This window comes from Rattus norvegicus, chromosome X (assembly GCF_021556685.1).
Source record: "Rattus norvegicus strain SHRSP/BbbUtx chromosome X, alternate assembly SHRSP_T2T, whole genome shotgun sequence".
Classification (NCBI taxonomy): Eukaryota; Metazoa; Chordata; class Mammalia; order Rodentia; family Muridae; genus Rattus; species Rattus norvegicus.
In genome coordinates this window covers 22,071,360-22,084,340 of record NC_141554.1, presented here as the reverse complement: position 1 = coordinate 22,084,340, position 12,981 = coordinate 22,071,360, and the positions used below count along the sequence as shown (strand labels likewise).

The following is a 12,981-nucleotide window of genomic DNA, read 5'->3' as shown; positions in this document are numbered from 1 at the left end:
TAAGCAGAGTAATCTCTTCCACAATATCTAATATCCTGTCAGATATCAAAGAGTTAAACTCCAACTCCTACTTTTCATTAGTCAATCACATTGAGAGCATTCATGGGACTAATTCCATGGGTAGTAGAATTGTTCCAGCTTTCCCTTCTTTATCACTAATTTCTATCTCTTGTCTTTTTCCCTTTCAGCAAACAATGCCACATCAGTGGGTAGAAGGAAATATACCGGCCAACTCTCAGTGCACCGTATGTCATGAGAGTTGCGGTAGTTATCACAGACTCCAGGATTTCCGCTGCCTCTGGTGTGGCTCTACGGTAAGACTCTTTCCATACCTTTGATATTTAAATTTGTTTCTAGAGAAGAGGTAGATTAGAGATTGTCTTTAAGTATATCAGGATAAATAGATAAGTAGATATGTAGATATAGATTCCATAGTATAGAGCCCACTAACTTGGCCTTTCATAGATGGTTATGGAGTCTTTGGGAGAAAGATTTAAGGTGTTTATAATCTGATGCTTCTTAATTGATAAAGCTATCTTGGAAATGAGAAAGGCTAAATTCTACACTGGCAATATGAGCAACTAGAAATAAATTCTGGAGTCTAACCTTAAGAAAGAATAGACTCATGAATATTTCTTGGAAACTTATCTTTATTAATGGTTAATAATAATGACAAGCTATCATTGCTACTACATATAAATATCTTCTATTCATTATCTCAATTCTTAGAACAACATTGAACTAAGCCTCATTGTCCCCATTTTACAGATGAGTAATGTGGGGGGGCTCAGAAAGGTGGACCCAAGGTCATATAGCCAGACAGAAATAAAGTCTTGATTAATATTTAATTCCGACCATGTTCCTAACTATAACACCAACAACATCAAATGAGGATAATTTTTGCTCTAGATGACATTTGACATTATCTGGACATTTGACATTTTTGATGGCCAAATGTAGATTGGACAGGAAGCATGTAACTGGTATATAATAAATTCTTCAAAACTTATAATGCACAGGATATTATCTTATATTATGAAGTTATAATATTATAAAACTATAAAATATATAAACTATAATATTTAAATTATACTATATTGTAAATATAATATAAATAGTATACATTCTCCACAACTAGTAAAATATTTGGGGGAATGGTTATTTGTATATATACATCAAAGAGCCGACAGTCTTCAAGCTGTGATAAATCACAGAGATTGAGACTTTGATCTGGCTTTTTAAAGCTTTTAGATGCTTTTCTCAAACTGAGCTTTCTAAGACAAGAAGAAACTGAAATAGGCTTCTTCTCTGAAGAGCCTGTCCAGTGGCCTCCTTTTAATTGCTTTTGAATAGCCATGCCAGTCAAGTTCATGTCCCTAGCAACTGAACTTCTTTAGGATGAGGTACTTGGAAAGTTCAAAAATCTAAGAAGAATGGCAACTTGTAGGGAAGTCTGCTTTAGCACTTCCAGCTATCTGACCTTAGGTAAGAGCCTTTACTTCTGTGAGCCTTCACATATGCTCATTTCTAAATTGTGTACAATGATGCTTTTCCTACCACATACAGTTGTTCTAAAGATTGACAGATAAACACATTATCAGGATTGAGATTTTGGAAATGCAAAGAAATCCCCCCTTCAGCAGGCTACTGAACATTGTGTCTGAAGGCTAGTAACAGACATCTCAGTATGTGTAGAGGAGAATCTTCAGAAAGACTCCCTTTTAAAGGGCCAGAGTTCTGCATGCTCAGGGAGACCGCAGTTTCATAGTAGAACAGGGTGGGTGGTATCAGGCAAGTTAAAGTTTAAGTAACTAGTACCAAATTTCAGAAAGGGAGATTTATAATGTTAAGGATCTAATTCTTGGGATGGAACCTGAAACTAATCAATGTTCTTCTCTCTCTCTCTCTCTCCCCTTCCTTTTTCTCTTGTGCTCTTATCGTTTCAGGTGCACGGGGCCTGCCAGAAGCGGTTTTCCAAGGAATGTTCCTTCGGAAGTTGTCGCTCATTGATCGTTCCACCCACAGCATTGAGCGACCCAAGAGGTGATGGTGAGTTCATTGGCTTTTACTTTGGAAACACTGTGGAGGGTGGGAAGGTATAAAGGCTGGGGAAGGCGGGGAAGGGCAGAAATTATTCTCCACAACTAGTAAATATTGGGGGGTGGGGATGGTGATTTTTATGTGTGCATTAAAGAGTTAGTCTTGAAACTGTAGTGGTGAACATTGTGTTTCAGTGTATGTATATGTACATGTGTATGGGCATGTTCTCTGTAGACTCTGTCACAATTCTGATTGTTCAAAAATAATTTCATCTTTCTTGATGGTTTTCAAATACTACCTAATCTATGAAAGGAATTTTTTTCTTCCCTTGGGTTCAAAAACTATCAAAGGTCTAGGTTATGTTACTTTTCAAATACAAACTAATGTCAAAATGGTTACCAAATCTGTACTTTTTGCTGATACTTTGTTACTTCCCAGACAATAGTGATTCATTCTTTTTCACAAGGTACATGAAACCCACAAAGAGAGACCTAAGATAGGCATTATAGAACAAATAATCATGATGATCCAGGGTCTTGCTCCAACACAATGATAAAAAATTGAATGAAGCATTGTTAAGTATCAATGAAAGAATAGACATTTGGATATCAAATAAGAGTAAGAAATATTGACAGAATTACGGGCACAGACAAAAGTCAGGCTACTGAAGGAGCCATTCCCAGAGGTTTCTGAAGGCACATGCAAGCATGTGCCTCATAGTACCATATAAAACCATAAAGGTAAAACTACTCAGAGATGCATGGATATATTATTCTCAGATCTATTCAAATATTTATCTTTAGAACATCACCAACTTAATGACTTGGACAATAAGAGATGGTTGACTGGATAGACGAATGAAGAAGCTTGGGGAAGATGAAATAGATACATTAGGAAATGTAACAAGCTAATTACCTGAGCAAATTCAGGCTGCTCATGGGGTCAACCTACATTTTTGGCATTATTAACATTCATTTACTATCCCTTCATTGAAAATAGATTCTTTCCTCATACAATACATCCTGATTTCAGTTTTCTCTTCCTCCATTCTTCTGATTCCTCTGTCCCGACCTCCCCTCCCATCTGGATCCATTCCCTTTCTGTCTCTCATTAGAAAAGAACAGGCTTCTAAGAGATAAAAATAAATATATGGGGTTGGGGATTTAGCTCAGTGGTAGAGCGCTTGCCTAGCAAGTGCAAGGCCCTGGGTTTGGTCCCCAGCTCCGAAAAAAAGAAAAATAAATAAATAAATAAATAAATAAATAAATAAATAAATAAATATGTGTATAAAGATAAAACAATGTCATCACATCAAAATTGAACAAGGCAAACCAACAAAAGGAAAAGAATCCTAAGAGAAGGCAGACTAATCAGAGACTCACTTGTTTATGCACTCAGGAGCCCCATAAAAATACTAAATTGAAAGCTATAATATATATGAAGAAGACCTGGTGCAGACCCATATGGGCCCTGTGTTTGCTGCTTCCTGTCTGTGTAAGTTCATATGAGTTTTTCTTATTTTAATTAGAAGGCCTTGTTCTACCAGTATCCTCCATCCCCTCTGGCTCTTGGACTCTGTGCCTCCTCATGATTTCCTAAGCCCCAAGTAGAGGGATTTGATGGAGACATACCATTTAGGGTTGGGTGTCCCAAGGTCTCTCATTCTCTGTATAATATCTAGCTGTGGGCCTCTGCTGCGGGAAGATGATAAAAGTCAACCAACTTTTAAACCTTAGGCTTTGTATTCCCGTTTCCTTCACCATTATCTAGAGATAGTTAGCATCCTACAAACTCATCCTGACTGTATATTAACAGGGATGGTAACTATTGTTTGTGCTCACATATATGTTTCTGTCCTCATAGAAGTTTATATCCAATGTATGGTTCTTTCTCTCCTATACCATCCCATTTCTTATTATTTTTATGGCTCATCAATTAATGGCATTTGTTTCTTTTGCATAGAAGTGCCTAGACTAGGAATATTTCTGTCATCTAACGTGCTATGAAGCATCTTTTTAATTTTGGCTTCTATGTAGCAGCAATCTTGGTCCACTTGAATATCATTCTGACAACCCTTTTTCTACCATGTATTACTTAGCTTGGACTTGCTCAAAAAACAGCTTAAAGAATGCCCTTTCTTCTTGACACTTTCTGGACTTCTTAGCCTAGACAAATAAGCCCTTCAAGAGTAGGCTACTTTCTGAGACATTCTATTCTAGAGAAATTTTCTTCAGTTCTTACCCAGAATCTTAATGTGTTATTAAGGATAATCTACCCCACCTTATCAGTCAGGCTAGAAAATCCTTTCTACAGCAACCAGATGATGACCTTCTGAGGCAGGAGCCTTTGCCAGTGCTGTTGTGTCGTCATTCCTGTGTATATTGATTTGGTCTACAGGCTGCAATTGATGACAAGACCTCTAATTACCCACTTCTCTTATCCTTTAAGGTCCAACTCAATCAACTGTTCTCTTCTATTGCTCCTATAATGGCCCCTTTTCGCTTCCCCAAGTTAATTACATCCTGTGTAGTAAAGTAGGAACTCACCCAGTGGTTATTAAACATAAGCATACATCAGATTCATTTAGAACAATTTATAAAAGCATCCATTTCTGGGCCCTAGTTTCAGAGGTTTTGATTCAGTGCATCTGAATAATTTGCATTTCTGAAAAGTTCTCCGATACTGTCTATGCTACTGGTCCCATGAACATGCTCCATTATTTACTGTGTGATTTCAGACAAGTTCCTTAACATGTTTCCCCCTCATTTCTGACTTTTTTCACTATTATGAAGGAAGGTTTATTTAGCAAAACCTTTAATGCAAAAATGTACATGACTAGAGTTTTACATCTTAGTAAAGAAGACCTAACAATAATAACAATATTATTTCCTTCTCTGACCACAATTCTACTATTATTATTATTCTGTTGCCCACTGTTTGTCATGTCTATACACTCAACGATCACAGCATTCATAAAGACAGCAAATCCTCAAAAATATTTCCTGCCCATGCCTGCTCACTGCTTAGTGTCAATAACTTATTCTCTGTAGACTTCTTCAGCCTAGTTCATGGAGTCACCTGTCATTTCTTGTCTACTCATAGGCAAAGATACATTCTTGGGTGCATTACGAAAGTTACACTTGTTTAAGCATTGTTAAAAATGACTTTACTAGGACAGGAAGTATAACAGTAGGCAAAACTTATGCCAACTTAACATCCTCTGTGGCCTGAATGCTAAAGTGAAATTAGTGGTCTCTTGGATTAGGATGTGGTGATTGTATAAGTGCAGCTGAACAAACACAGTAAGCTCTTTAAGAGGTTCTTCAGGGTGCTGACTCATATGCAGACTATAAGCAGTTAAAGCCCCTGTACTCTTTTCAGTACTTGATGGAGTCAAGCCAGACCTCTTTGGTCTGTTCTAGTATAATGTATGCCCTTGAGCCTGAAGACCAAGGTGCACACTTACTCATCTGTTTTCTCTGGCCCGTATGACTCTTCAGGTTACTTTCTACTCTCGATTGTGTCATCCAGTAGCTATTTCTCAAGTCTGAGGTACTTTAAAATTTAGAGGCCAGCTTTCTGTGTTCTCTTCTGAACTACAGAATAGTTGTGAAACAGGACTGGTTGATATCCCTCTCGGCCTGCTCTTTTTTGAAGAGAAATGGAAGAAGAGTAGATGGTTGGGCCAGGAGAGGGGGTGGAGATGGAGGAAGGACTGGGAGGAGAGAGGGAGGGGAAACTGTGGTTGGGATGTAAAATAAAATAAACTGTGACGTAGTATAAGAAAGTCACTTGTAGTTGACATTAGTCACTTAAAAGCAACTTTGTGAATCAGGTTGTTTACCTGTGAATTGAACATTTCTACACTCTAGTTCTCTAAGCTGACTATTTTATTAATCCTTGCAATGTGCTACTGTTATACATATGAAAAAGATGAACCCCTAGAGAGGTTAATTTGTTTCCTGGAATTTAGTGATTAAACTCGGAGGGGAACCAGCTATAGAATACAACTACCTGTCTTATAAAAATATACCACAAAGCATAGTACTTGCTCAAAGTTACCAGATGATTCTAAAACAGTCTTCTTTTTTGCTATATTCTCATGGTTATTTAGCTTTTGTTTTCTTGTATTCTTAATTCTTGACTAGCAAATATATTCACATAGGCTATGAGTTTTCCTTTTTAAAATAATACAAAATATTTATAGACAAATCATGCATCTATACCCTCTCACCTCTATTTCCTGCAGCCCTCACTTCAGTCAGTGTGTTTATTACTTTTCTTGTTGCTGTAACTATATATTCACAAGAAGCAACTTAAATTGGGAGAATATATTTTGGCTCACAGTCTGAAGGACTACAGTCCAGTTCATTGTGGAGGGGAAGATGTCGCAGTGGGTAGCAGCAACATGTGAACTTACTCACATCAATGCAGACCAAGAATCAGAGAACTGGAGGCTTGAACTGGGGCTGGACCATGACATTCAAAAGGCCTGCCAATCTAATGGACCACTTTCTCCAACATATCCTTATCTTCTAAAGATTATACAATTTTCAAAAAACAAAACAGCACCTCTAGCTAAGAACACATGAGTCTGTGAGGGGTTTTTGATATTCATATCCAAACCATATCTCTTGGGGTCTACATACTTGTTGAGATGCAGCAAGGATATCTTGTGACTTGAATCATAATATTTTACTTGGTGGTCTCAGGCTCACCTTTTTTTCATATTGCTTCCTCTAAGCATCTTGATACCATGCTGTCTGGATTCTGTCAGCTTTCTGATCTCATTTTTCTGCACTTTTCCCGTCCCTCACTCTGTACCAATTACACTGTTCCAAGACAATGAGAACTACCTAGGTTGCCCTCTCAGGGCCCTACCACTTTTCTTTGTCTCCTCATCCCCCACCCCCCAAATTTCTTCCTCCATGTGTCTCAATTACTTAGCCTTTTATTGATTTGAATATCATAATGATAGTTTGCATTGATGCAATCTCACATGTTGCTGCTACCATGGAGCTACCAACTGCCATCCCTTCCCCTCCATGATATTAAATGCCACTTTTCCTGAGAATCATTCTTGACCACATCGTTTAAAAGTGCAATCCTTACTCCACTCCTATGCTTTTTTTCTTCACAACACATTAAGTTTTATATTTATCTTGCCTTCATTAAACAAGAGCTGTATTTTGTCCACTCACATAAATAAGAATGGGCACAGAGAACATCCTCAATAAACATTTGTTGAATGCATGCATGAATGAATAAATGAATGAATGAATGACTATGACCAAACTACTATTATGATACTATTTTACCTTTCATTAAAAATTTGTGACAAGGGTATTGTATTTGCTCATGAAAGGTAATTATATATAAGCTATACTGCTAAGGAAACATAGTACTTTTGTAGTTGCAAGTTCTGGCAAGTCCTGAAAATTCGGTACAGAACTGCTTAGGAGGCCTTCACATACTACCGGCCAATTACTGGGGACTAGCCCAGGGAGGAAGCTGCCTTCTATTTTCCCAGGAACAACAGAAATTTTTTTAATGTTCAGTACACCTATCCTCCATAGGAATGAGCCTCATGGTTTTTGCCCTATGTATATTTTTTTTTCTGGAGCATTCTTTTCAAGTCATGAGCTCAGATGTTTGTGGGCCGATATATGTTGACAGTTCCTCTCCTAGAAAACTATCAATGCCCATCTCCTTGCCAATAGACTTTAAGACTCTTCACAAGTTGGCAGGATTTGGCTATTTAGACTACTTATTTGGCTGTTATAACCCTACTTCTATATGGGTAATTCCAATATTGGAGATTATCTGCTAGACAACTTATCTGTAGGCTCATTCTACCATGGATTTGGTGTGATAATGTAGATGGCTCTTTCTGAGCTTTAGAGACGTGATTACGTTTTCTGGCTTCACCTTATATTGATATGTCATTCTGCTAGGAACTCTTTTGTTAGCTATTGGCTTAATGACAGTCTTTCCTTCCCTGCTCTCTTGGTCTGTCCCCTTTTCACTGAGAGAACTGAGCTAGCCCAGACAGAGTGGATGGACTAGCTTGGGTGCTGCTGCTCCTCCTCTTGGGCTCTCAATCTTTTATTTTCCCATGGAGTTTTGCTCATCTCTGACTATTGCAGCAATTTCTTTATTTTCTTCCAGTATATTCACATATTCATAAATACACCCATCTCCCTTGCTTGAGATCAAAGGCTATATCCCTAACAATATCTAATATGATGTCTGGTATATAATGATTTCTCAGAAAATTATAGGGGGATATGTAGAAATAGCAGAGCAAATACTTTTGTTCACTTTTTTGATGATATTCTAACTTTTCCTCTACTCCTTAACAGCAAAAGATTGTCAGAAAGTCTTTGTAAAATGTGATGCAGACTCATATCTTATCTCAATTGCCCTATTTCTTTCTCTTGTGTGTTTATCAGGTCAGCTAGTAGTATCGTCTGAATTCTGGAATCTCGACTGGCCACTGACTTGTTCCTGTCCCTTGCTCATCTTCATCAACTCTAAAAGTGGAGATCATCAAGGGATCATCTTCCTCCGAAAATTCAAACAATACCTTAATCCGTCTCAAGTATTCGACCTGGCGAAGGGTGGACCTGAAGCAGGGTAAGCATGGGGAAAAGGGGTATGTTTGTCTATAGAGAATAGTCTACCCACCCCTGTACATGTAGCCTAGAATAAATATCTAGGCAGATAGATAAATATATGACTCTGAACTGTTTTACCCCTCCCAGAAATCTCTACAATCTCTTTTCCTAAACCCAAATTTGCTTTACTTCTGATTGGCACTATAGAAAACTATGTCCTTTGACATCAGAGGAAGAAGCAAATGGACATAAGTACAGACTTTATTATGGGATCATTTGACAGTTCAGTGCTGGCTTCTGTGAGCCCCTAACAACTATGCAATATATTCTTCCTGAGCCTCAGCAGATGACTAGGTTATTAATGGCTCCCAAAGAAAGGCTAAGGACAAAATAATATGAGTTGAGACAAGGTCTAATTTCTGAGTTTGTCTTGTGAAGTTGTAGTCACAAATATACACAGAATCAGAAGTTAATACAAAGAGAAGGCAGATGGCCTTATTACGAGGGTGCTGAAGCAAGAGTCCTTAGGTCCTGACATACTGTAAGAAATAGTTATAAATTCTAAATAATCATGAAATTATTTCATTTTCTCCCTTTTTCCTTATAGTATTGCTATGTTCAAGAACTTTGCCCGTTTTCGCGTTCTGGTTTGCGGTGGAGATGGCAGCGTGAGCTGGGTCTTATCTACAATTGATGCCTATGGATTGCATGATCGGGTAAGTCCCTGGCTCAACCAGCTTAACGATTGCTAGAAAGAGTATGGGGTATGGAGCTGTGTATCCTACGAAGTTCCAAGTCTGTATCATTCCTATCTATAAGCATGTCTTCTACAAGCCTAATAGTTAACCTGACCAATCTGAACATGCTCACTTAAGACTATTCTCTAGTGGTAGCTGGGTGAAGGAAAAATAATGGACTAGGCATAAGGAATGAACATTCTCTAGGCTTTAAAGGAAAGAAATAGAACATGCCAATTTCCTTCTCCTTATGAGGGTAATGATTTTCTTCATTGCGTCTCTACAGAGGCATACATTTTCCCCTTGCTCTTCTGAATCCAGAATCTATGTCTCCTGGGGCATCTCCTCTGCTGGGCCCCAAATCAAATAGAAATGATGGTTATATTCATTTATAGCTATAGCTATGATAATTTTGCCTAGTCCAGAAACTTTCCACTTTACTGAGTATATTATTATTATTATTATTATTATTATTATTATTATTATTATATCATTATTATTTTTGTGAAAATAATTAAGAATGCGGTCCAATTTCTTTGATAAAATATTATTCAGCCCCAAATACCCTCTTATTACACTTTCTAGAAAGCAATCCTTTAAAGCCACTGGCTGTAAGGCATATTCTTTCTTAAGAGCACCCTCAACATCTTGCAGAGAGTAAAACATGGTGGAAGGATTGTCTGAAAAGAGCCTCTCCTTTTGTTTTTGCAGTGTCAGATGGCAATCATCCCACTTGGAACTGGTAATGATCTCGCTCGTGTCCTTGGCTGGGGAGCATTCTGGAGTAAAGGCAAATCACCACTGGAAATTCTCAGCAGAGTAGAGCAGGCTCACGTGAGGATTTTAGACAGGTGAGTGGCCAAAAGGCTGTATCTCTGCGCCTCCATTTATACCCTTGAAGTTCAGAGCCCAGCTTCCCCCATATACCGTGTCCCTTGTGGTATACGTGCAGGCTAATTCACAAGGGCTTAGCTATTGAGAAGCCAGAGAGTCACATATTCCCTCAAATAATGCGGAAGCCCCTGTTCCGCCCTTAAAGATTGTAGAGCAGGGGATTCATGAATATATTTCAAAGGTTTGCCTAGCATCCTTCTAAATGTGTAACCATTTGGCTGGTAGAAGCATACTTACTCATGAGAAAGAATCTGTAGTAAAATCAGGCTCTCCGAGAAATGATTTTTATAAAGTGGGAGTGGAGGGAATTCAGTAACAACTGGCAGATATTTCTACTGCTCCAGACAATAGAGACATCATCCTATATCCTGAGAGATAGGACTTTTATTGTGAGGTGTGGGTTTTCAACACACAAATCTAGGACCACCACAGAGATTCTTATTCAGTAGATCTTGGGCAAGGCTCTGGTATAAATATTTCATAAAAATATTTCTGATGCTCATGATGCTACTTCTAGTGAAAGCACAATGATTTCTGAGAGTCCTGTGGGGAAAAAATCCTAAGGCCATCATGAAGCAGAATCCTTTCTTTGTGTATTTTGACATTAGGTACACTGCTTGAGTAGACCCTGTAGCCCTCTTCCCCCAAACACAATAACATTTTGAACTTTAGCGTAACTGTGAAGTATTGATTTCCCTTGTAATTAGTGGAGACCTGAATAATATTTATGTTTAAACTTCATTGTAGATGGAGTGTGATGATCCGTGAGACACCCAAGCCAGTTCCACTGCTGAAAGGACAGGTGGGAATGGATATCCCAAGATTTGAGGTGATTATTGGTCAACTATAATTAAAAGCAACAATTTCATCACATATGAGCTACTAGGACTTGATGAGAATGAGAGGATTAGAGATGCCAATCAACAGCTATTGATTACAAATATGTCAGACATTAGGGATATAAGTTATCTAGCTACTTACTTAATTCATTCAAAATGCCTATGAGATAAGTGCTGTGTATGAAGTACTGTGTTAGGAAATGTTCTTGTGTAGAGAAAGAAGAATACAGAGAGCTCGGAGTTATTGTAGAGCTTGGAGTCTAGAGTTAGAAAAGGCAAGGTTTTAATAAAATATTGCATGGATGTCACTTTGTGAGTTGTCATGGAAAACATCTAGAATGAGTGTTATTTCAGTAAACACCCAAGGAATAGCACTAACTAGGCAAAAAGGACAAAGGAAGGCTGGTTTAGTGAGTGTTTCCTAGCTGTGAAAAGATGCCATGACCACAACAACTCTTATAAAAGAAAGCACTTAACTAGGGTTTGATGACAGCTTCAGAGGTTTAGTCCTTTATTGTCATGGCAGCAAACATGGGGACACACATGTAGACATAGTGCTAGAGAGGTAGCTGAGAGGTCTACATCCTGATCAGCAGGCAATAGGAAGAGACACACACAGGAATAGCGTGGGCTTTTGAAACTCCAAATTCTGCCCCCAATGACACACTTCCTCAAAAAGGTTTTACCTTAATCCTTTCAAATAGTGCCACCCCACTAAGCATTTACCTGAGGAGCCCATTCTTATTCAAACCACCACAAGGCCTGTTTTTACACTGTTCCAAACATAAGAATATTATGTGATTGCTCTGTGATATCAATAGAATTGAAACACATTCATAATGCCCAGGGTGTGGCAGCCAGTGATGGAACATACAAAATGAGAGATTAGAGAAGTAATCAGGGACCAAACCCAGAGAAGGCTAATAAAGCATGGTAGGAATTTGGACTTTTATCCTTGGAGCAATGAGAATTCTAGAAGTGTTTGGGGGATTTTGATTGCCTGTATGTGCAGTGGGTGCACATGTATACAGCACACTGTGGTCAGAGGTTAGAGAACATCTGGGCCCTTACACACCTTCCCCTTTTTTGTTAGAGAGAGGGTCTCTCATTGGCCTGGACCATCGCAGACTAGGCAAGGCTAGTTAGCTGACAAGATTCCAGTGATCGGCCCATCTCTGCCTCCTGCCTCACCCATGGGTGGTGTGGTGGGTGTATAGTGTGTTATGCTGGCCTTTTATGTGGGTCCTCAGGATTCAAAATCAGGTCCTTATTCTTTCAATTCAAGTGCTCTTTCAACTAAGACATCTCCACAGCCTGTCTTTCCTTTTTCTTACTTTATTAGACAAACTTCCAAACATACTGGGACGTTCAAATGGGAATGTCCACCATCTCATTGTATTCACTTTAGCACATACGCAAACATGCTAAATTGAGCTGTAACTCATGATGTGTGAGGAGGCGCCCAACCCAGGAGAAAGATCAGAGCGAGGAGAAACGTTGGGAGATGCTGACCTTAATCAGAGGAGAGATGATGGTGATTTAAGTTTGTGAATCATTAGCATGGATAAGAAAATTTAACAAACTTGAGACATACTGAGAACATCTAAAAGGATTTATAGTGCTCAGGTTTGGCTGTAAAAGGAAGGAATAGAACTTGTAATTAGGAGAACAGACTCAAGAGCCTAATTACCTGCAATCAAATATAAGGTCTTCTGCCTAATGATTCCTTTCCTGTGCCTCAGTTTTCTCTTTTGTGAAATGGGTATACAAGTAATCTTTACATCTCAGGGTAGATATTGAGAGTATACAAAAATGATATATACGTTCAACTTAGAACACAGTCAGCTACATGCT

At 38.5% G+C, this 12,981-nt stretch overlaps 1 protein-coding gene across 1 annotated transcript in view; it reads left to right on the top strand.

Moving 5' to 3' along the window:
- Dgkk (diacylglycerol kinase kappa) overlaps positions 1 to 12,981 on the top strand; it is a 129,308-nt gene that overhangs the window by 79,705 nt on the left and 36,622 nt on the right. Inside the window, exons 7-12 of the mRNA XM_087601157.1 lie at positions 189 to 314; positions 1,947 to 2,049; positions 8,493 to 8,676; positions 9,265 to 9,373; positions 10,106 to 10,245; positions 11,036 to 11,117. Coding sequence (XP_087457283.1) covers positions 189 to 314; positions 1,947 to 2,049; positions 8,493 to 8,676; positions 9,265 to 9,373; positions 10,106 to 10,245; positions 11,036 to 11,117 — 744 coding nt within the window. The remainder of the gene's footprint in view (positions 1 to 188; positions 315 to 1,946; positions 2,050 to 8,492; positions 8,677 to 9,264; positions 9,374 to 10,105; positions 10,246 to 11,035; positions 11,118 to 12,981) is intronic.